A 25,190-nucleotide genomic window follows, 5' to 3' on the forward strand; every position below is an offset into this window, starting at 1 on the left:
AAATAATATAATAAAAAAATATAAATAAAATAGTGATACTATGAATAAAATCAGAAAATACGACTTAACCAATCATTTATAGTTATAAATAGTTGAGTACAAAAAATGCTTATCATTCGTAAATAAAAATAAAAAATGCCAGCAATATAAAATGGGAGCACGATGATACTAAGTACGGATATTACTCGTATTAAGAAAAATAACGTACACGCTACCAACAACCACTCAATTTAATTTTTCATAATTTTAATATCTCTAGGTACAAATAATGTAATGCACGGGATCCGTTACATGTGTTCCCGCACCCTTTGGAATCTTTCGAAATGAAATAAAGTCCATTACACAATTTCAAACGTACCGCTAGAACCTTGGTAGGATGTAAGAATTAAATTAAATTAAGCACGATCTATAATTATTTATGTAGCAAAATCTGAAACAGATCGGTCCATAATGAGATGTTTTGGTGGACGTGTTTGCATATTATAAGCTTTTGGGAATTTTATTTCACCAGCCGGGGGGCTGCGCGCACAAACTGTTTTCACGCCAACGTATACAAATCATTCGGCTACAGAACCTCAGAAAACAATGCAAACAAAGTATTCTGGGAGTGCACAAAAGCGCCACTTCCGGTGTATGTACCATAAACTCTCATATTATATATCTATAGATATGTATACCGGCACAATATAAATTACAACGTAAGTATTTCCTTTCCCGCGCAGATAACGCGTTTAGCAGGTATTATCAACACGTATTAGAAACTTTTTACAGCAAACATCAAGTTTTTCAATAAAAAAGGCCAGCGTCTGACGAAAACGTACCAAGCACGGTGACAACAACGTGTTCTAGTTAATGTCGAAGCTGTAAGCGTTAAGAACTTGTAACATATGCATTGTTTCACTAATAAATTTTGATTCACTTGTGCAACAGTAGATCGCCAATATGGATGACGTATAAAAGGTGCGATTCTAGTATGGTTAACAAAACGAGCGCCTAAGAATCCAAATTCTATAACTCTCGGTGTTTGAAGTAGAATAGATCGTAATTGAATAAATTCTAACCAATGATAACTTCACAAGTGAGTGCTTAGTTATTACGTTATTAGGCAAATAGCCCCATAATGGTTATTACGCAGTTATGTAATCAAAAAAATTTATTTGGATTTAAATAGCATCAGTCAAGGCCGTACGATCTTCCCATGACGGAAATTGTTTAATAGCTGGTACGTAATGCCGAACCGGCATGTTAAACTTGAAACTGCCTATTTTGCGAACCCTTTGGAAATTGGCAATGTTATCAGTTTGTTGTTCGGTTGACTGGTAATTAACGCTTATCGTATCAACCGGAAACGTGAGCTGGCGCATTCCTACACAGAATACCAATGACAATGGCCCGTGCAGCGATGCGGGGGGAAATTTATCGGCTAATTGTGGTGCAAAGTGCGCGGAGTATGTTTACACGCACTATTGTTTTCTCCGCCCGTTCTGATTAGCGTCGTGTTGACCTTTAACTGGGCTGCGGTATTGTTCTAGCATTATCTTATCTGTTGGCGCTCTCGTTTCCGGTTGTGATTACGGCTTAATGGAGTTCCTACGAACTGTACAGGGTTAAACGATGGTGACCTTCCTAACGTCACCGGTTAAGTTTCTTACGCCGTTGTCCTTCGCTGAAACGTTCAATTATTCTTCCGCAATACAGACATTTCGTACGACATTTGTCCCATGTACAATAATTATTATACGCTATTTACAATAACATTAAAAAGTACCATAATTATTATTTTGTGGCATTATTACAATACATACTAGGAAAAATGCACGTTGGCGTGCACTGGCAGACCGGAGCGCAGCAGCTTTTCGCTTGTGCGCATAATTATTTTTTAACGTGCTACCAGTAGCACTCTTAACAATTACCATAATCAGTAATTTTAACTTAGCACATACAACATAACCAGCCAGTAACATTTTCGTGATGACCTTTCGTAACAACCTTTCGTAACGGACACAGATACATTTTTGCAATGGAGCTGAATTAAGAGGACCTTCGCTACGCTCCGGTCGATTACCACAATTATTATTTTGGGTCACTTTATTGGGTTAAACGCAAAATAACGCAGTTCATCATTTCAACACATAATACACTTATTTTGTGCGCTGCAGTTTAAAACTAACCATATAAGACGCCTGTATACGCGTAATACATGTACGTACGTTAGATCTTACGGTTAGCCATATTATACATAACATTTATTTATCTCATATGTGGGAATATTATAATGGAAAGCAGAATATTATAAAATAATATATTTATTTACTTTATTAAAGTACAGTAATTTTCATTACCGCACTTCGGCACTTGATTAAACTTGGTGATAATCGCATCGGCTCGGTTATCCGCCAAAAATGCTGGACAAACATAGACATAATTTTTTTATTCTTTATGTCGATTCATAATTATCTTGGCTATAACTACACAGTGACACACTACTCTACTGCTTCAAAATTAAGTTATGTGGTTGTAGCGCTGCTGATGATATTACTGTACTTCTTCATAGAATTCTGTATTAGAATGAATGTTCACTAATCAGTTGCCTTGTGATGATTTTGGCTACTTTTAATAAAATGCTGTTTTGGATGTTATTTTGATGAAGAAAGTGGGAAAGGTGACTCGGTTTTCGTTCGTTTCGTATTATTCTTATAAGAAATATAATTATCATCATAATTATGAGCCCCATGTATAAGGGATTAGTGTAGTCCCGGGGCAAACCACTACACTTGGCGCTCCTGGCAAGTACGAATTTATCGCCTTTCGGAGAGAACAGTAGTTAGTTTTGTGGTATTTCCTGGATGGAAGCGAGCGATCGTCCTCGTACTCGTAGTGGACTTCTCAGAGTAACTCCTGTGAAGAAAGTCCGGAAACCCAGAGTTCCTAAGACAGGAAACGTGAAGAAGCTCAGTATCCCTGCGCCTGTGACTACGAGTGCAGTCTCAGCTCCTGTGCCTGTGTTTTCACCTGCAGACTCTATTCAGCCATCTGTGAATATCTTCTCCAGAAGCAGTAAGATGTTCCGCAGCCCGCCAAAGAAAGCTGTGACTCCTGTTCAGGAAGAAATTGAAACGTTGCCCGACGAACCTCTTGCCCTGCCGCTCCTGCTGAGACAGCAGAGGAACGAAATACTCGTATCGATTCAGAAGTGGATTCTCTCTTTCAGAAGAAACGAGCAGCGGATCCCAGTATTATTTCCGATGGACTTTCTGATGCAGAAGATGAAGTCGATGGCAATGAATTACAGAATACGGGATTCCTGGAGTCGGACGTAGGATTTGGAGAGAACCCGTATCAGATATTTTCGGCGTCGAAGAACCGGATTGGAAATTTTTCATTTCCGAGTTCCATTCCATTTGGCATTGGATCTCCACTCCGAACACTTCCGGTGGTGAATCAGTTTGTGCTCAATAGCTTGGCATTGCCAGCCTCTCTCCAGGCCCCAGTCAGTTCGAGTGGAATTGGCACTTCCCCAGCGGTGACATCATCTCCATTACGGATGATTGTGACTTCCAGTTTCGGAAACCCGGTGACGGTCTCAGCGGTTTCTTTGCCTACTGTCACCACCACTTACAGCACATCAGTTCCTTCATCAGGATCAGTTTCCTCGACGTATACGGTGAGTGCACAGATGCATCCCATTTCTAGTACGGTTCCCATTTCTGTACAGAATGTCAGTGCACCAGTTCAGCCTGCTGACATGTCGGATAGTGTTGCTGACGCGTTGAAAGATGTGCTGACATCCTTTGAGAGGAATATACTTGGTACGATGAATACGATGAGTAACTCCTTGAAACAGGATATTTTGTCGATGGAGAAAAAGAATGATGATCGGTGGAAGCATCATCAGCAGGACGTTAACTCGGCTTTTGGCCTGGTGACACAGCAGCTGTTGAAGCACGAATCGTCGTTCACTTCTAAGATGCAAGAAATGGATGAATGGAAAGCCACGATGGCAGCGAAAGTGGATTCCTTAGCACAGGATTTTGATAAAATGAAGCGGCAGAAATCTGCGGCTCCGATGGAAAAGACACATCAGATTCTGCCCCGTGCACGTACAGAAGAAGTTCGTGGCCGTTCAGTGATGCATACTCCTTCGAAGGATTCCGTTACCTCTGACTCATCAGTGGAATTTATTGAGGAACGCGGCCCGGCCATGCGCATGAAGACTCCTCATTTCGCAGGACGAAAGGATGACCGCATCGAAAGTTTCCTTGGGAAATTTGACGCTGTGTCCAAACTGAATCAGTGGGACGACCAGATGAAGACAGTGCAGCTTTGTTATGCCTTACAAGGCGCTGCCGAGAAGTTTCACGGCCAACTGATGGCTCGGTATGACACGGCTTCCTGGACATTTAAGGATTGGAGAGACAGACTTCTCCAGCGTTTCGGGACGGAAGGACGGGAATTCTCCGCAGAACAGCAGTTATTTTCCGCTGTGTATGACGGATTGATGGATGCTGATGTGTTCATTCAGCAGATGGCGGACCTGATGGATGATGTTGACCCGGAAATGTCTCCGTCAAGACAAGTACAGTATCTGGTGAATTCTTTTAGAAATTTTCCGGTAATGCAGAATTTTATCATTGCACGGAATCCTAAGTCAATAGGAGATTTAACGTCGGTTGTGCATGCCTTGAAACCTATGCAAGGTCAGAATGGCATGCCGGCGGTTCCGATAGTACCGTATTATCAGACTCCTTATACAGGACGTGGTCGTGGTTTTGGTCGTTACAGGGGTTATGGTAGCGGCCCCTGGGGCGGATATCGGAATTCCGGACCACGGATGCAGTCGTCAGCGGATGTGGCGCCGTCCAGCAGTGCCTTAGAATCGTCACCGAAGCAGTCCTATGCGGATGCGGCAGTCGCGCCGGTGCCCGATGGTGGCATGAATTTCCAGTCTGGAATGCCGATGGAATTTCGCCCGCGACCGCCCATGCAAAATCCGCCACCGCGTCGTTTTGTCCCGCAGTGCTATTTCTGTGCAGAACATGGCCATATCAGTAGTGAATGCCGTTGGCCGTCGGTGCCGCAGTCTGAATGGCCGGACAACATTCGCACCGGTAATCAGATGATGGCAGAACGCCGGCGAAAGTTCTTGGAAGAAAGGCGTGCAGCGTCGGCGACGGGTAATCGACCGCCGTTTAATCCGGCAAAAAACGCCTAGGTGCAGCTCAAGGAGGTGAGTCTGTGCCGCGTGTGAGAAAGCCTCCGGATAAACTGTATATGAGTACAGTTTTCGTTAATTCTTTGTATAAGAAGCAGCTTTCTAGAATAGAATATCCGGTTTATGGTCCCGATACGGTAGTTTATATTAAACTAAACAATCGTGATATTAATTGTTTATTTGATACGGGTGCTGCAATTTCTATGATTTCGAAAGAATTTTGCGATAATAATAAAATCCTTTATCAGGAAATAGATCCGAATTACCAGCATTGGAATGTGATTGGTATTAACGGTGTAGCATTACCGAAGTTTCGCTTTTGCTTGAAAGTGAATTTAGAGATATGTGATATTGTGTTTCAGCACAGTCTCTTTGTGAGAGAAGAAAGTACGCCTTATCCTTTAATTTTAGGAACGGATTTCTTTAAAAAAATTAAAACGATAACTTTTGATTATCGAGATTATTTTCCGACAATTAAAGTACAAGTGCCTTCTTTGATTAATTCTTTTGAAGAAGAGGAGAAAGTGCAACGTGAAAGGTTGACCCGTGAATTGTTGAGTTTGGGTAATTCATTTATTAATGATGATGGTTTGAACGCCAGTCTTGATGCACGAGTACTTGATGATTTCTCAGTAGAAATGCGTGAACGCCTGGAAAGGCTGAAGTGTGATGATTCGTGTGTGAGTGTGAGTTCCAGTGTGATGACGAGGACCTCGGATGTTCCTGTTGTGCGACCGGTGCCTGTGGGCGTGGCCAAACCAGTTTCTGGAGTGGAGAAGTCACCTAAACCACAGACCGCTGGAGTTGTGCAGCCGAAGCGCCGAGTGGGACGTGTTGTGGAGAGTGGATTGGCCCGGCCGGTAACAGTCTATTCTGCCCGTCATGTTCAGGTTCCTCCTAGGACTCAGGTAGTCGTTGCATTAAGTCCCGGGCGTAAGAAAATTAATGATGGGGAATACATGTTTTTGCCAAACCGGGCCAAGAATGTAGGCATAGGACTACAATTGGCTAACGCGGTTGTTAAATGTGAAAAGGATACGATTTTATTCTGGTTAGAAAATCGTACGAATAAAAATATTATAATTAAGAAAGGTGTTATGATTGGTAGTTTAGAAAATTTTAAAGAAAATCCTGATATTCCTGCGTCTGTTGGCAGTGTAGGTCAGGAGAGTATGTATATGACTGATGAAGATTTTGAGAAAAGCTTCGCTGAGTGCAAATTAAATCCTAATTTAAATGAGGAGCAGCGTCAGCGAGTTAAGGAATTAATGCGGAAGCATGTACGATTATTTCCTACAGAAAAGGAGCCGTTTGGTAATGTTCCTAATGAATTTCATTATATTAGGACGGGCGATGCGAAGCCGTTTAAGCAGACGCCCCGGCGATATGATTGGACTGGTAGAAAGTTGATTATGGATGAAGTTGATAAGATGTTAGCGCAGGGAGTTATCCAGCGTTCTAAGTCCGACTGGTCTAACAGGATTCTTCTAGTAGAAAAGAAAGACGCTGGCGTTAGATTTTGTTTAGATTTTCGGCAGTTAAATAAATTAACTGTTAAAGACTCTTATCCTATGCCGATTATTGAGGATATCCTGCACGCTATAGGAGATTGTGACTGGTATACAACGCTAGATTGTAAGTCCGGTTATTGGGCGATTCCTATTGCGCCCGAGGATCAGTCTAAAACCGCATTTTGTACGCAAGATGGTTTATTTGAATTTAAACGCATGCCGTTCGGTGTTTGTAACGGTCCTGCGACATTCCAGCGTGTAATGGATGGTATCTTATCAGAAGTCAAATGGACGATGGCGTTAGTTTATTTGGATGATATTATAATCTTCGCCGAAAGTTTCGATCAGTGGTGTGACCGAATGGATATTGTTCTTTCTTTAATAGAAAAAGCCGGTTTAAAGATTCAGCCGAAGAAATGTGTACTAGCTGTACACGAGGTTAAATTCCTAGGACATATAATTAATAAGTCAGGAATTAAGGCTGATCCACAGTATTTGGATGCGATTAGGAAATTTCCCGTTCCTGATAGTGTTACTGCGTTACAGAGTTTCCTAGGACTTGCCAATTTTTATAGGAAATTTTGTGTTAACATGAGTCACATGACATACGTTTTAATTCCTTTAGTAAGGAAGAATGTTAATTTCAAAAAAGAATGGAGTGATGTGCATCTGCAGGCATTTAACGATTTAAAAGAATCGTTGAGTAATGCGCCTGTTTTAACTCGTTTTGATTCTACGAAAGAAATTGTTGTGGAATGTGATGCATGTGGTATTGGTGTTGCCGGTATCCTGAGTCAGGAAGGTAAAATTGTGGCTACTTGTAACCGGTCATTGACCGCCGCCGAGCGTAATTACCCGGCGACGCATCTTGAATTATTAGCGATAATATTTTCTTACGAGAAATTCCGACATTATTTGGAATTTAATCATTTCATTGTTAAGACTGATCATCGAGCCCTTCTAGAGATAGAAAAGTATAGCGGAAATAATCCACGACTTGCGCGTTGGGCGTTATTATTATCGACGTTGGATAAAGAAGTACAGTACCGCCCGGGGAAATTCCACCATAATGCGGACTGTTTAAGTCGCTTTCCTGTTGGCCCGGCTGAACCGGATATCGCCGATAAGCTGCCGGTTTATGCGCACGTTGCCGAAGTGCAGGATGAAGATGAAAATGCCAATAAAGATCCTTGGAAGGACGACAAGTGGTTGAGTGATGAACAGCTATTGGATCCTTCTGTTAAGAAAATTGTGGATGCGATGGATAATCCTGCCGATCCTCAGTTCGCCTCGTGTCATCGTCAGTATGTATTACGTAATTCAGTCCTATATTACAAAAGGAGAGAGAACGGTGTAGACGTAAAGTGTCTGATGGTTCCCAAACATTTACGGGATGATGTAATGCGTACTGTACATGATATTCCTCTAGCAGGACATCAGGCCGTGGATAAGACAGTAAGTCTGATTAAGCGTCGTTTCTGGTTTAACGATATGGTAAATTACGTTAAACGGTACATAAAGACTTGTCCACAATGCCAGATGAGGAAAGTTACTCGTCAACCTATGTCAGGTTATTTGCAACATCTTCCTGTAGAAGGACCAATGTGTACTGTGTACATGGATTTATTAGGTCCGTTTCCTGTATCAGGATTGGGCAATAAATACGCTTGTGTTGTAACGGATGCCTTAACTAAGTACATATGGGCTGGAACGTTAAAAGATCAATCAGCGGCTGAAGTAGCAAAATTCTACGTACAGAATGTAATATTGATGTTTGGTACTCCTAAGCGCTTATTGACTGACCGAGGAAAGCATTTTAGAAATAATTTGCTATATGAGATTAACAAGTTAATCGGTGTTAGTCAGCTTCGAACAACCGCGTACCATCCGCAGGGAAATTCTCAAGTAGAAAGACAGATGTCTCCTTTGGCTGAAGGAATGGCCATGTATGTGTCAGACGACCAGCGTGATTGGGATCAATATCTCTCATTTATCGCATCCGCGCATAATTCTACGGAACACGACGTCACGAAGATGTCTCCGTTTAAATTAATGTTCGGTCGTGAGAATGAACTTCCAGTAGATACGATTATTAAATCTGTGGAAGACAGTACATATCTGAATTTATCTGATTATTCTCAGAAATTAATGGATTTCTTTCAAGAAGCGTATGAAGTTGCGCGCGCGCTTATTGGTATACGTCAGGATAAGAATGCCGCCGCGACCGATGTAAATCGTCGAAAAGTTGAGTTCTCTGTAGGTGACCTGGTAAAGGTACGAGAATTTGCGCACGTGGTTAAGAAAGCCGATAAATTGCGGCAAAAGTATTCTGGGCCGTATAAAGTCTTAGAACGAATAAATAAAATGTCTATAAACTCCAGTTGTTGCATTCTTTCCGTCAGAAAGTTGATAATTATAACGTCAGTAGAATAGAGCCTTTTTATCCAAGGCCATCTGGCGAAATTCCTGAAATTATTAGGAATGATAATTCTGAATTAGAAAATGTACAGCCGGATTCGCAGCCGATTGCTGATGTGCCAAAAGATACGGAGCCAGTCGAAGCCACTGACCTTGACATTCCAGCACTAGATCTGCCGTCAGATAATCCCGCCTTGCCAGCGAAGCCAGCGGCGAAGCGTCAGTACCGGAAAAAGACTGTAGACATTTTGCCATTTACCAGTCGTTCAGGCCGCATCACCACAGCGCCAAAGCGGTATCAGTGTGTGGTTAAAATTAATTTATGAAAATTCATCATACATTCCTATTAAGGATTTGTCTCGTACATTATGCTTCCTAATGTTTATTTGGATACGTGGATTATTGCGGGTTATCGTTTAATAGACTTGATTTCCCATTATTTATGGGATAGTGAGCGTCGATTTCTATATTTAGAAGCAATACGATTTATTCGCTCGGTGATTTTCTTCTATGCAGAACGTACGGATAATGTGCGCCCCTTTAGAAATGCGCCCGTCGAATATTTTCTAAATTCAAGAAATGAAATTATTGAATTTTATCTTTGTTATGGGCTCCAGGGATTACGGTTTCCTCGGAATCTCACTGTGGAACAGTTGACTTTCTTTGATTCATACATGTTTCGTTATATCCTGCAAGTAGGAATGTCCCCAAATCAAATTAATATGGAAGAATGGCATATTTATTGGCAGAATTTTTCCACATATGGAATTCCTTATCTGAATAGTCAGGTACAACGGTATTTCTGTCATCAGTCCAGTGGTTCTTATTTCTGAATTTGAGAAAGTTGTTCTATTCAGAAAATCATGATTCATCTTTTATTATTATTATTATTACGGAAAAAGGGGTAACTGTTTTGCGTTTGGTTTGTTCGTTCTTGAAAAGAATGCGTGAAAACTTCGTACGGTGGCGAGTCAAAACTTATTCGCGCTCCAACCGCCCGTATCAGTGGTTCCGTGAGTGGAATTTGCCAGTCTGTGGTGATTGGTCCGTTTTCCTTTAATAGGAGGCGCCAGTGGTTGCATGGTAAAACATGCCGGCGTGACTGCGCTAATTTGAGTACGCCGCATTTCAAATTTCTACCAGTCGAGAACCTTGAATTTTTTTTATTTTGTTGCAAAATGGCGCGTGATGATCTGGGTTGCTACGATCCCCAGCATTTCAGTTTTCCTGCAGAGGATGTGGCGCGAGTTTCAGTGGAAACTCGCCGTGTTTTTCGGAATGCTTGTTTTGGGTTCGCCGATGCCTACGTCGAACTGATGGATGATCGGCATTTCGATGCGTTGACGCCAGGGATGCGCTCAATTATTCCCCGTCTGCCCGCTCGTTACCAGCATTACGGCCGATCTTCCTACTCGGGCAACGGTAATTCCTCTTCAGGATCTGTTGGTCGTCCTTCCTTTGTAGGATTTGCCGTGAATGAGGGAGTCAGCACGTCACGTGGGCCTGTGACTGTGGATCAGCCTGGATGGACGTCTGCGTCTGGCACTCCGCAGCGTTTGCCGCCTCCTATTCAGGAACCCTTGGTGGAATATGTGGTGGAAAATGAGCCGGATTCTGATGGTGATTACATTCCCGGTTATCACATTGAAACCGAGCGCCCACCGCCAGGAGTCCGCTACACCGTCGTGCCTGCGCAGACTCGACCGGGTGCAAATCGTGGTGGGCAAATTCGCGTCAGTGCTCCACCACCTGGCGTTGTCAACGATCCTACACCACCAGGATTTCCCCTGCCTCCTATTCCAGGATCATCTGCGGTTGCTCCTAATTCAGGATATCGGGCTGCGGCTCCAGTCTCAGGTAACCGGATTCACCAGTTTGCTCATCAGCTGCCTATTAGTGGACCGCCAGCGCCACCTGTCAGTGTTTCGTTGAATCTTCTCTTGCCGTTTCTCATCCTGCTGGACCGTGCCATCCTACTACGTTTCTGCGAGCAAGGAAACCGAAACAATCCGCGAGAAACTTGATGCTATGTATTATATCTATCATGACAAACTTCCATGCTGGACGAGATGGACGCTGACGCAGCTGCACGGCGTCGATCCTCGTGAACACGAAAATCCTATTCAGGAAGAAGCGGCTGCTAATGCTCCTGTACAGGATAACGCGCCCGATCCACTTGCTGACCTGCCAGTTCCTGGTCTCGAAGGGGAAGAAGAGGAAGAAGACGACTTTGGAACGGAGCATCTGTATGATCCTATGGAAAAGGATGCGGAATGAGAGTGCCGATGGATGGGCGATTTACCGATGGAATGGTATTATTTTTGTTGATCTTACTAACATTGTGATGGAATATTAATCTCCGAAATTGTTGCTCATATTTTTTTATGAATTTTATTAACCACTATTCTTATTTTTTTTATCCCGGAAAAAGGGGTCGTGTAGCGCTGCTGATGATATTACTGTACTTCTTCATAGAATTCTGTATTAGAATGAATGTTCACTAATCAGTTGCCTTGTGATGATTTTGGCTACTTTTAATAAAATGCTGTTTTGGATGTTATTTTGATGAAGAAAGTGGGAAAGGTGACTCGGTTTTCGTTCGTTTCGTATTATTCTTATAAGAAATATAATTATCATCATAATTATGAGCCCCATGTATAAGGGATTAGTGTAGTCCCGGGGCAAACCACTACATGGTATTACTGAAAGTCTGAAACACCCAACACTACGATATCATATTGTATATTTCCACGCTAACTATTTCAGTAATAAACAAAAAGGAATAACTGCACGCAGACGTCAGCATCGGTTACGATTATGGTTGTTACACAAAGTCGGCAATCGTGCGTATGTATAAGTACATAATTATTCTATTAAAATGCTCTGGTCGTAAATGTACCGTACACACGATAATTAAGCACTTTCTTCATTAAAAATACTTAGCGATCTTGGTTACACTGCTTCGTGCAGCTACACAACATCCATAAATTTATTTCCTGTTTTCTCGCTCATGTCACGATGTACCCAACATGGTATTTTTTCACTGGCGTTGTGTACAACCAGATATTCGGGTTTGTGTTAAACGCATCGTCACTAGCTCTGGCACATAATTCACGTGTTAGCATTTTTGGCGCATATGAAAATTCTCGAAATCTATGTGATATTTCCCCTTTCTCCGTTTGCCGGTTGTGTGGACGTTTACAGCTGCATCTGCTTGCGGCGGGCCGGCACCACGTTAACAGGTCCAGCGCGCAGCTTCTCCGAACGCTGACCGTTCTCCAGGGGCGGTAGGACGCGGAAGCGGGGTACCCAGGCCTCTTCGGCGTTATTAACACGTCTCACTGCAAACAGAATTGCACAGATATAGCAAGGCAAATCGCTTGGATACCGGGACCATTAATACGTACAGGGTGAGGCGGATACGATGGGCAGGGTGTCCGGGCAGCTGCTCAGCGGATCACACAGACAGACGTGGCATTCGATCTCGGGCGCGACAGCGGCCAACTGCAGTACAATAAATTCCGGTTTAATTTGGTGTAGAAGTACGAGTATATTGCAAAAAAATCTGGTTGATTTGATGTTATCATCGTTGACAATATGCACAGCGACATGGATTACAGCGCTGGACACTGTTGACACAGCTGACCAATCAGCGTGCAGAACGACGTACAAGTGCACTATGTGAATCGTACGCGGCTAAATACCAGCCTGCCTGGACAGTGCTACACGGCTATTTGTAACTCTGCCTGGACAGTGGCTACACGGCTATTTGTAAGTCTGTCTGCACAGTGTGTGTGTGTGTGACGTTATGTCTGTGTCATGCTACTGTAATCGTTAATATTGTACATACCTTAGTTTCCTCGAGCGCATTGCTGTACACTCGCTTCGTGGCCACTTCGTACTTCTGGCCCTGGACGACGTTGACTTTATAGTGCGGGCTGACGGGATTGGGCAAAAAGTCAGAATGGACACGCCTGTAACACAACCGAACTGTCAGACATCCATAGTATAAAAGTGCGCACTGTGCGATATCCTTACCCGTTCTTGATGATGGTCAGCCAGTATTCTTCAGTGCGAGTCGGCGCTGATTCGCCAGCCAGATACGGCCGCAGGATGCAGGTCTCCAGGGAGAAACCGACACCCAGCTGGGCGGGGTCGTAGTTGCCGGCTTCCACGCTGAAGAACCAGGATTCCGAGCCCTTGACGGTGCGGAAGGCGGTGATACTATAATCAGCAAATGTGTTATTGATGAATAAAGTATTAGTACTAATAGAAGCAGAGAATCAGTACTGCTTTAATGCGATGTAATGCTGCTTGTGCTCAGGTAACGTTTTTTGTATCGGTAAGAAACTGGATAAAGCGTATCATGTGTACAAGTACTGCGTGAATTAGTGTTTAACCGGTGTTCATTTGTATAATAAAATAGTCTTTAAAGAATGCTAGAATACGCAATATACAGTAAAAAGCGATAGTAATAATGATATAAATAAAAGGAGGATTTTGATTAACAATTTTCATAAACAAGCTTCTATGTGTGTATTATAATTTATTAATAGCAAATAAGCAGTAATAAAAGGAAGAAAATAAATTATGGGTTAAAATAAAATTATTTCATTATGGCTTAGTGTAGGATCGCTGCTATTCTCGTGAACGTACTTGTGTGTGAGGACGGTGCACTGCGCCAGTCTCTCTGACTTCCAGAGGACCTCCGGCTCAATGGGATGTATATTGGTGGGATTGCGCGGCGCCAGGTGGAAGTCGACGGTGACGTCGCGGTTACCCGGGAAGTAGACGGTCACCCCGTTGCTGCTGGTGGCTGGGAAGCGCTGGCACAGTTTCACCACGACGCGGCGCTGCACTTTATCCAGCCCGAAGTACTGCTGGATGCCGCATTTGTCAAAGGTCACCGTCAGGCTGGTGCCCACGGTCTCGCAGCCGGCGCCGCCGTTGCCGACGACGAGGCGGGTGATGGTGCCGGCCGGCCAGTTGACGCTTGACACACTGATGGTCGCGCTACCGTCTTCGTTGTATGTCGCCTGTAAAAATATACCGTTTTTTTTTAATAAAGTAAAGAATTTTTTTAAAAATGCAATACTAATGCAATATTAATGTAAAATAACGAGTAAAGATATACCATAATTTCAAATAAAGTATAAATAAATTAAGAATCATGCAATTACTGCCGGATGACAGCTGTACGAGTATCCATGATTTAACGAAAAAAACTGAAAAACTGAAAATGTTTCAAACATCTTGAAAATTTAAAATTCAGTGTTTTAATTAAATTGGACGTGATTCCGGACAAGGGAACGCAATGTACAAAAATCAACTGAATTTTAGTAATGACTAATGAATAATTGCACACCGTAATTTAGTAAAGAATAATTCCAGACAGTATTGTTAATAAATAAATTATAATTGGGTAATTAAAGTAAACGAGATTGTGAATGTATGGAGAGATTGCAGGCGAATATACAGTAGCTGTACATATGGTATGATTGTTTCCTGTTAAAAGCATCCGTAGCAATCAATGCACTGTTGTCGTACCGTGAAAGTTGATCCGATTTGCGGGACATTCTTCACTCCGTATTTAATATCGACGCTGTTGCTGTTGGCCGTCTCGGATCCGGCGGGACAGCCGCTGACCGGGCAGGAGCGGGTCTGCACGCCCAACAGACGCAGATCGGCCGCAGCACTGACCGCCGCCACCATAAAGGTCATGGCAATAACGCGGGCCCACATTTTCCTATTAAACTATGTATAAAACTAATTACAACACCTTGGCCTGTACTGCACACGAATGCTATTATTGACACTGCCGTGATCAGCGCGAAGGTAGCAATGCTTAAAAACTGTTTAGGCACTGGCAGTTAGTCAGCCATATAATTATCGATGTAATGGAGGACGCCTTATCAGTGATAGCTGGCTGATGCGGGAGACAATGCACGTTAAACGGACACGGTGGGGCTTTATCGAGTAGGTGCAGAAGACGGATATTCCTATCAGTACATAAACGCCATTTGTTAACCGGTGTTATCGGGTTGAGAAGCAGTGGATGTGATAGATAATAAAATGCTATGACTGATGTTGGACGCGTTGTATTGGCGAGAATAGTTTTTGCTTTCCCGCGGTCTGCCGGGTTCTCCGCCGCCCACTTCCGGTGTCCGACCTTCACGTTAACCTAAATTATGATATAGATATTTAATTTTTTATATTAAATCATATTATTAACGGCAAGTTCCCAGGTAAAACTGTTTATTCCATTTATAATTTATTCATTTTATAACGAATTACATGACATTATTATTAAGAGACTTGCCGACTAACAGACGGGGAACCAATACCGGAAAAAGTACTGAAGTATTTATGTTATCCTGTGTTTTCCAGTAATTAATGTAGTGCATGTATTTGAAAATTTCCCGGCGCTAGCGTACATTACCAGTTCTCAAAATTATTTGCTTCGGCAGTAGCAATTTTATTACGATTTTTATTACGATTTACGCAGTAGCAATTTATTACGATTTTTTACTGAGCAACCGCTGTAATTAGTGCTACGGTAGTTTTTGATAAAGTGTATTTGTAACTAGTGCCAGTTTCTGATTTTTAAGTTTTTGCTAATAATTATTTTATTATTGGTTTTTGATTTTTTTATTTTTATTGTACGTGCGAGTCAGTAGTATGATAGTGCTGTACGGTAAATTAAAAAAGGCAATTTTAAAGGTCATGAACGTACGTATAAGGATACCGGGGGTAAAGTGCCACGTGCCCGCATATAGGGAAAATATTCATTCACAATACAACGGATAACGTTATCAGTCCATTCCGGCATATTTTGCCGCAAATTTATTGTCTTATCAACGGATCATTCGTGACAATTGTGTGTTCACAAGTGCACTTGGCGCATTGACCATTACATTCATGACTGCATATTATCCATGTCATACAGAGTGTGCGATAAAGTTATACAGTGCTCAACAATCAGAGGCTATATGGAACAGATCGCTGCGTTAACCCTTGACGGTCTTATAGCGGGGCGGTGCGCAGCTGGGGAAGCGGGGATCCACGGAGGTCTCCCGGCAGAACTGCAGCAGGGCGCGGAACATCACCACCCCCGTCTCGTGGTCACTGTGGAAGGCGAAGGGATTGACGGTGTAGGCCCGTCGCCAGGGCTCCGGCGGATTGCGGGCCCCCGTGTTCAGCTGACCGAATTCCAGTTCCGGTGATCTACAGAGCCAGATAGTGACTGTCGTTTTCTGTTTAATTACTTATATACAATATATAAAAATTAAATAAATATTATGGATAAAAATATGTATACGTATGTAAATATAAATTAAATAAACAATACATATATATATCTTTATTTTATATAAAAATATATACCTAATAAAATAAATATACATAATATATATAACAACACATAAACAAAATATATAAATAAATATATAATAATATATATATATATATTAAAATATTTGAGTATACCTATATAAATATATATATATATAAATATACAAATATAAATTAAATAAATAATGCATATATTTTTATCATATTAATAATGGAAAAATTGTCATAACGGTTCAGGGATTCGGGTTGTAACGCTAATAAAGGTCAGCAACGCCAAGCGATTATTATTTTCAGATTTATCATTTTGTGCATCCTGGGAAGTCGTACAACTACAAACTTCACTAATTTTCCCACTATTTTGTATGTATTTAATCTGTCTTGCTTTTGGATGTACTATAAACTGATACTTTTGATGTAGTGTACTCGGCGTAATGGTCAACTTACACACTAATGGGCACGGCGTCACGGATAAAGGTCAACTGCGGTGAGGGTGTCACGCCGGCTTGGGCCTGGGCGGAGAGCGGGAAGGCCTGGAGATGCGAGGCCTGGAAAGACAGACCGGCACTGAGCAGCTGGCTCCATAGGTAGCCGCTCTTGGGCAGGCAGGAGAGGACCCAGGCGCCGCTGAGCTGGTCGAACACGCACTCGCACGTCCATTCACCGGGATCCCTATCATCACACATGGCAACCGTTACACATGCACTGCACACGTTACGATACCGGCGCTGTATTGCTGATAAAGGTCATCGGCAGTAGAGAAATTATTTTTTTTCAATTACATCTTTTAATATTTTCTATTTGATTTTGTATACATTTTTATTTTATATAATTTGTTATTTTTTTACGTTAAATATATTATATAATATATATGTGCAGATATGGGTGCATATAAAAGAATGAGCGATTATCTACCGGAAGTTGGCGGTCAAGCCGGGTATCTGTGCCCATATGACTTACTGGCAGTAGGTCAGGTTGCAGTAATCGTGGATGGGAGGGATGATTTCCTCGGGGTGGGTCTCGCGCAGCAGACAGCACTCCAGATTAACGCGGGTACGGTATTTCTCGCGAGCCTGACAGCTCTGCGTATCGTACGTCTCCACGACCTCCACGGAGGTCTTATAGTACAGGTTACCGTTGACGAATTCCAGCCGGGAGCTGGCGCTGAGCTGCGGTGTGCGCTGGACGAAGGGGATCTGCTGGCTGCGACTGCCGATGACGTTGGGATTGGGACAGCTGCTCTTCTCATCCGCCGTCAGTGGCACCTACATTTATTCCGTCCATTAAACAAATGTTTTCTATTTTACCATTTAGCTGCGGCGAAACTTCATCGGCGCCCTTATGTACAAATTATAATTATTATTGTGTCATACGTATCTTCATCATAACAGCATAATATTATTTTGTATGGTTTTTCGCAAAAAAATTTTTTTAAAAAATACCGTACACGTATTAATACAAAAAAATAAATAATACACAAAAAACTTTGATTATATGCCGCGAAGAGATATCCTGTGCAATAACCGCGACGATGATACAACGAAGCTAACCATTTCGGCCATAATTATAGTAATTTGTTTAAATAATTAATTGTGAAACCATTAACAGCTGTGTTAAATTTTATATTTTTTTATTTATTACGAAACCACTCGTTTGAGCTCTAATTATAATATTGTAATTAATTAGTTTTGTTTGTTAAACATTCTTATAAAACAACGTACGATGATCTTCTCGTTGCCGGTGAAGCCGCGGCCGGTATTAATGTGGACACTGGGATCCTGGGGCGTCATGTCGGCCGCCAGCAGGGCGCCGGTCGACACCAGCTCCAGTTTAAAATCATAATTCTCCCAGTCGCAAGTCAGTTTGAAATCCGTCCGGATGCGGCCGTAATCATGGCAGACCGTCTGCTGACTGTGGTCCTCATTATTCAGATTGACCGGCTGATTGACCGGCGGGCACAGCGGATCCGCTTGACCGGCGACGGCCGCAATACAGGCCACCGCCACCACGAACAGCGTGTACATCGTTGCAATGCGAGAAATAACAAGTGGAGAAAATGGATTTCCTCGCCAGAACTCAAACTGCTACACACTGAACACCCGACTGCTGTGTCTTATGTGCGAGGCTACTATTCTTCGGCGCTTATCACGTGCACTGCCTTAACGGCGCTGTATGTCTGTTGATTAGATTCTTCCGGCCAATCAGCGCTGCCGGTAATCAAGCGTTTCCGGCTGATTCATTCGTTAATTGCCCGCGTCATTCCAGGATCCGTAAACTCCCGGACAATTGCACATCCCCACTGGCTTATCGTTACCGATAAGAACCCGTCTGATAAGCTGCTGCTGCTGGCAAAACCGGGCTTAAGATTCGCCACTCCATACCACGCTATATTAGTCCACTCTCCACACCGTCGTGTCGCGTTGCCATTTCCTTAAGAATTTTTATTTTTCTCCCGCATTCGTAGACTAATATGGCTTCGTTCGCGTACGTTGTCTTAGCGGCCGTCGGCTTCTGCTTCGTAGTGGCCGTGTCCGGCCATGAACTGGTGGTCAGCGAGCTGCTGACCTCCGTCGACGGTCCCTTCAACGGGCATGTCAACGTCCACGTCAACATGTAGGTCGCGGTGACCTTTCGTCGTTGTAGCGGTAGAACATGATATACATGCTATCTCTTTGCTTTCTTGTGTTTTCTCATGTTTTTCTTACGTTTTCTTGTTTTCTTATGCAGTTGTCAGTGTTGTTATGACGTCAATGAGAAGGTGCGGGCCCGCGGACGCAGCATTGTCGTCCAGCCCACCGCCGACAACAAGGCCTTCGGGAAGGATCCCCGCGTGTCCATGGATATCGATTACTGCGAGGCGGAGACGCATCTGGCGGCGGGAATCGAGAAGATTGTGCTGGTGGAGAATGGGTACGTGCACTTATCGCTGTATTTCCTACCGTTCAAGGGCCTTGTAAATTCTTATGGGAATTTTTAATTTTTCAATACGTACGTTCCTGTGTTAGTAAGCTGTAACTTCTTCTAAATTTTTTCTTTGGTTACCGTTTTATGGGTTTTTTTGGTTAGTCAAATAATTGTTCTGTAATTTAGGTTATATACAAAGAACCAGTAAACTTTTTTAAAACGTTTTAGTGATTTTTTAGTAAACAGTTTTATTAATACATTTTTTTAACTATCAGCGGTTCTTTTCTATTATGAGGTAAGTAACGTAAGTTTAACTGATTAAAATAAATTAAAGTCAAGTAACTTTTTTTATAAGCAATTCAGGTAGTTTTAAATACGCTCTATTGCTGTTGCGAAGTATTTACAATCATTACATCGTACATGCTGTAGTGTCTTTAGTAGCTCGTTTTTGCGTAATGAAAACATTCTTGGCACATGCTTTCGCAGTACCGGCTCGATCGTAACCCGTTTGCACTTTACAGCCAACTGACCCAAGCCGGTTGTCAAGTGCAGCTGCGCCTGACGAAGAAGGTGGTCGACAACGTGCCCTCCTACGAAGGCAGCATCCAGTCCTTCACCCTGGGCAGCCAGAACGTGGATGTGGACGCGCTGCTGCGGGGCCGGTTGAAGTCGTGGATGACGTGCCGGCTGTCGTACTGTGATGCCAGCGACACGGCCACCGCCGGCCGCTGCCGGGTGGCGGTGGGCGGGACCATTGCCGGCCGCCCAGTGCAGTCCGACCTTCTATGGTTGATAATAAAACTAAATTTTCCTGTGTTACACTGTCGTCATTCTCATGTTCCCGCGCAAGCGGAACATTGCACAATTTTCAGTTTTTCCGGTGTTGAAAATTATTTGCCGGGTTGCGCGTTCAATTGTACGTAAAAACCTGTTGAGCGACTGTTATAAGCGAGGGAGTCCCGTGGTTATGGTTCACTTGATCACTGGGAAATTATAACAAAAACATGGCAGAAATGATTACTGTATGTAGTAGATCACTTCCGGTTGCGTTGTATGACCATGAATGTCGGCAGTAGCTCGGTCGCGCTGCTTTTCACCAGCAAGACGAACGCATGCTAGCGATTAGATTGGTAGCGATTGTTCAAATGTACATCCGTTGCCGATCGAATAATTTGGACCAAACAGTAGCTGCTGTAATCGGACGTCAAAAGCAGAGTGCTGCAACGATAACCACCGAGAAGCTAAGCATAGGTAACTGGAAAAGCGTCAGCACATTAGACGGTCCCGATCATTTCGGCTCGCATATACATATGCGCTAATATTTACGCACATTGACAAAATAATAAAAAAAAATTATATACAAAAATTTTATTAAAATCTTAGCACAGCGTAGGAAATCGGTAGCCAACGAACAAGTCATCGTTCACGTTAATAGAACAACGTGGGATTGAAAACTCACGGAGGTCTATTGGACTTTGGAACCCAGGTACCTGTAGGCGGTTGTTGTATGTGTGACCTTTATATTTAAGAAACTCCGCATATAATCCGCATATGTACAAATACGTCCACATAATAAAAATTAAAAAATCTAAATAATAAAAAAACATACATACGAAAACTATGTTTGCGACATGTTGAATTAATTCTCTGGAGTTGCGGCGTTTGATACCTTCTATAGTTCCGCTACGCATGCGCAGATCTAGATTTACACTAACATATAAAAACGAGGAAATTTTAAACAATGAAATAATGTCCAAAATCGTTAGTGCCATTCGTGTTCTGCAAACGCCCGAAATGGCTGCTACATTTTCTCTAATTCCCGCAAATCGTAAAAGGCCGCACACCGGGTTTCCGCGGTAACTTCACGAAGCTTCCGGTCGCCGAAATGTCACAAAACGCATGCTGGTGTTCGGTAAGACTGCATGAGAAACTGCTGCTCGTATATAGCGCAAGTTATAATGGTTTCTACATTCTTTCCATGCAGAAGAAACTGTACATTCCGACGTCCAAAGGCGGAGACCACTGCGACAGCGGCAGGCCTTTCCTCCGCTGCTACGGCGGTTCCTTTTCTTACGAAACCAATGATTGCCGTAATATGTCAACTGGAACTTCCACCGGTAAACGCTACCCAGCGTATAATACTATCTTATCGCATTTCCTGCGCCAACAACATTCTGCGAAGATAGCAGATAATTGTCCCGCACATATATGCGTCCGCTTAATTAGGCCATTGTCATGTTGATCAAAATGCAGTTTCCCCTCGGCCTGTCCCCTTTTCGTGTCGTACACCTGCCTAATCACCGCGGCATGCCGCAATCAAGGTGACCTTTACGATAAGCCCTTCCTCGGAAAATGACAAACAGCGCCATAAAGATATCGACCGGCGCAGAACTTATCGGAAATACGTGAAAACTCCTGTCAGTGTCCAGTTCACATTCCGGACCCACAGTACTCGAACAACCAGACAATAACCTTGGACGAGTCAGCAGCAGCCGGTGACGCACGTGGGGATTTCCGGAAATTATCGCAAATAATATATCGTCAAAAATGAATTCCATCCGAAATCCGTAATAATGATGAATTTATTAGGGTTGACAATTCTGCGCACAAGCTGGTTGAACTGTGCCGATAAACTCTGCTGTTTCCGGTTGTAAACAAATACACATAATATTTCGTATGTACAAAAGGAATGCCTCAGGGGATAGTCATAGAATATCAGCCATAAAAGTTACACCGCTCCCATTTACGGATTATCAATATTCGCCGGATGTACCACGGTCATAAATCAAAGAAATAACGAATACATTAACTTAAATGACATTTAGCCAATAATTAGTTTCGTGGTAGCGAGGCGAGGAAGATGGCCGAAAGGGGTGGGGTGTTGTTGGCGCCGGTATTGCACACCGGGAAGTTGGTCGTCAGATCCCACGTGGTCGGGCTCAGATCGCTGAAACGCCGGCAGATCTGCGCGAAATAATAATTAGCCAGATTCTCCATGTAGCGCTTCTGCTCGCTGGTTAACAGCGGAGGCCGAATGCGGGTGATTATCCAGAAGAACGGCTGGTCGCACCGGCGCCCGTCCCGGTTGGCGGTCTCGCAGCGGTACAGCAGTTGCACCAGGTTATAATCCGTGTACAGATTAATATATGTGTAGTTCTCTAAAAACACAACAAAAATGGAAAAAAAAACTTGAAGATTATATTAAATTAAATAGAAAATTAAAAAATTATGAGGAAATAATTAAATAAAATAAAAATAAAATAAAATATATGTCGTAAAGAAACAGAATAATAAACTAGTACAAAATGAATAGTTAATCAGTAATGATATACCAGATACGAAGTCAAATAAAATAAGCAGTAAAATATACTTGTTAAATTAATCATATACGTTAGAAAATCTCCAAATAAAAACCGGGATTCTAAATCGGTTCTATTTTGTTGGTTTCCGGTTCAAAGGACCTTTTTGCATACCGAGCGGCGCCGTGGGTCCGCCGATCTGGGCGAGGACCGTCCGGTGGCCGTTGGACGAGTAGTTGCCCTGCTGCGGGAAGTTGATACACATCAGGGGATCGGCGGCACCCGGGATGTTGGCGAACATGTTGTAGATCCACGTGACGAAGTAGGAACTGCCCGGCGGCGTCCCGGGCGTCGGTCCCAGGATGGTGGCGTTCATGAAAACATTCACGCCCGAGGGATCATTGCCCACCGGGCCGTTGCGGTACATGTACTCGTACCAGATTCCCGCTGCCTGCAATTTTCCAGCAGAAGTTCACAATTTATTTATATATTTATTTACCTACATAAAATAAAATAATATAATTAATATAATAATATAATACGAGTAATATAATGTATTATATTTATTTACCGAAATAAAATAATATATTAAATATACATACTCTTTAAAAATGGCATAATTAATAATAAAAAATTATATATATAAAAATATAATATGCGGGCTTTTATAAAAATCCAAATATAAAATATAAATAAAACAAGAAGATTTTATTTAAACGGAAATTAAGAAAGAATCACTAGCGTGATTACTTTGGTGACGTCGACCGGTTGACCCGGAACATCCAGCGGAATATCGGGACACTGTATGGACTGCGCGCGTGTCGACGCTGCCGCGGTTAAAAAAACACTCAAAATTACACCGATCATCTTCAGTTCTTTTTGCTAGCGTGTAACCGGTTAGTTTTCTCGTCTGGATTGTGCGCGCTTCATTTATTTTATATGGAGAGAAAAAACTGCCGGTGTCAGCTGAGTTTGTTTGTTGTCGAGGTCTGTACAATAATGGTAGTGTAAGGTTCGGTATTATGAACGCCATATCGTTACAGAACCCACATCAGCCGATTACGATCCATAAAAAAAAATTCTGCTGTGCTGCGTAACACAGTGATCTGTCATGTTCAACATCAATAATACCGTCTTGTATATTTGCACGTTTTTCCCCATGTAACCAGACACCATGCGAGTCGTCGAACGCCAGTGCTAACACGGACAAAAGTCCGCGTCTCACTGTTAAAAAATTTATATACGTATAATGTACTAACGTGACGACCGACAATTCACTGCTGTCTTTTTCGTTGTCTTTTTTGAAATATTTTTGTAGTTACGATAATCGTTAATATTGACAGCATAGCGGCTTAATTTGACGATCATCCGATAAAGGTCACTTTTGAGTTATACGCTTCAAAGTCCAATCGAGCCAAATATAATTAACACCGACTGAATCATCATCCTTCCGATGACGCCAGGACGTTTGCACGGAACGATATGATTATTAACGCAATGCCACGGAAACAGGAGCGGAAATGGTGCCGCGCAATCGCCATTGCCAATGTTTTCCGTAACAATTCACTTCCGCTGTTAATCGCCCACCGCGCGGCATCCCGTCAACCGCTGCCAAATGACGATTAAACGGCGCCGGCATCGTGAATGACGCACTGTTATCTTCCTAAAGGTCACCTTCCCGTTATTGTCCGGCGAGCACTGACAATGCTGGCTGCATCCGGCACACAACGCACAATGCGCTGTTTACGTAACCTTCACGCGTTCTTTATGATTAGATTACCCGTTTCTTCATTCGTTTTATTGGCGCGCTGTAATGTCCAGCGGCACGCGACGCCGTTAACGTGTATCCCGATAACAATGAGCTACCTGAATTGTTTATTCGAACTTCGGCTGATTGAATTCTCTGCGCAATGTGTGTGACTGAGCAGAGTGCAGAATTACACAGTGTTAATTGTGCCGATATTTGCGTTTAATTAGTGTTATGACAATGGGTTTCCGGTTGCACCTACGCTGTTGGCGCACGGAAGCGAGGAATGTTCAGACAATGACGCTGATAAAAAGATCATGACCTTGGCTGTAATAAACGCAGGATACGCACGCTACACAACACGGGACAATGAGCGTCATTGTTGTTTTATTAACGCCGATAAGGGACAATGTTGGCGCGTGCGATGAAAGACGGCCGCAGCGTTGGGGAAATTCGTTCATATAACTAATGGATTGACCTTTCTATACAGCTTTATCCAAAAAATGAGTTCGGCATGTTTACTTTATTTTTTGGGTTAGCAAGACATCGATGGTCTGTCGTTGTCGGCAGTCAAAATAGCAAAAACAACAACATTATTATGACAGATAAAAATAAAAAGTGTATAACAAAAATCAAAATCAAATTATTATCGAAACCTGCGCACAACATGTACATATGGTGTTATTTTATTATTGTTTATTTTTCTTATTATACTGTTCGCCGGCTTGGTGTTTGTCAGCGTATGTGAATAA

At 42.7% G+C, this 25,190-nt stretch overlaps 3 protein-coding genes and 2 long non-coding RNA genes across 5 annotated transcripts; 3 read left to right on the top strand and 2 right to left on the bottom strand.

The window, feature by feature from the left end:
* Positions 1-12,116: 12,116 nt before the first annotated feature.
* LOC129582952 (uncharacterized) lies at positions 12,117-14,982 on the bottom strand. The gene is made up of 6 exons (XM_055474584.1): positions 14,689-14,982; positions 13,798-14,177; positions 13,180-13,365; positions 12,992-13,115; positions 12,549-12,645; positions 12,117-12,482 (listed from the first exon to the last, which is right to left on the bottom strand). The coding sequence occupies exons 1-6, from the start codon at positions 14,881-14,883 to the stop codon at positions 12,340-12,342; spliced, it is 1,125 nt and encodes a 374-aa protein (XP_055330559.1). The 5' UTR covers positions 14,884-14,982; the 3' UTR covers positions 12,117-12,339.
* A 975-nt stretch (positions 14,983-15,957) lies between these two features.
* LOC129582954 (uncharacterized) lies at positions 15,958-18,599 on the bottom strand. Its single transcript, XM_055474585.1, has 4 exons — positions 18,210-18,599; positions 17,449-17,753; positions 16,936-17,160; positions 15,958-16,365 (listed from the first exon to the last, which is right to left on the bottom strand). The coding sequence occupies exons 1-4, from the start codon at positions 18,510-18,512 to the stop codon at positions 16,149-16,151; spliced, it is 1,050 nt and encodes a 349-aa protein (XP_055330560.1). The 5' UTR covers positions 18,513-18,599; the 3' UTR covers positions 15,958-16,148.
* LOC129582956 (uncharacterized) lies at positions 16,529-18,654 on the top strand. Its single transcript, XR_008689695.1, has 3 exons — positions 16,529-16,851; positions 16,910-17,233; positions 17,368-18,654. It is a non-coding gene; the product is annotated as an uncharacterized LOC129582956 (long non-coding RNA).
* A 210-nt stretch (positions 18,655-18,864) lies between these two features.
* On the top strand, positions 18,865-20,409 carry LOC129582955 (uncharacterized). Its single transcript, XM_055474586.1, has 3 exons — positions 18,865-19,101; positions 19,216-19,398; positions 19,914-20,409. The coding sequence occupies exons 1-3, from the start codon at positions 18,959-18,961 to the stop codon at positions 20,314-20,316; spliced, it is 729 nt and encodes a 242-aa protein (XP_055330561.1). The 5' UTR covers positions 18,865-18,958; the 3' UTR covers positions 20,317-20,409.
* A 777-nt stretch (positions 20,410-21,186) lies between these two features.
* LOC129583016 (uncharacterized) lies at positions 21,187-24,892 on the top strand. The gene is made up of 3 exons (XR_008689710.1): positions 21,187-21,304; positions 21,377-22,512; positions 22,851-24,892. It is a non-coding gene; the product is annotated as an uncharacterized LOC129583016 (long non-coding RNA).
* Positions 24,893-25,190: the final 298 nt, after the last annotated feature.

This window comes from Paramacrobiotus metropolitanus, unplaced genomic scaffold (genome assembly GCF_019649055.1).
Source record: "Paramacrobiotus metropolitanus isolate TYO unplaced genomic scaffold, Prichtersi_v1.0 Parri_scaffold0000009, whole genome shotgun sequence".
NCBI classification, from domain to species: domain Eukaryota; kingdom Metazoa; phylum Tardigrada; class Eutardigrada; order Parachela; family Macrobiotidae; genus Paramacrobiotus; species Paramacrobiotus metropolitanus.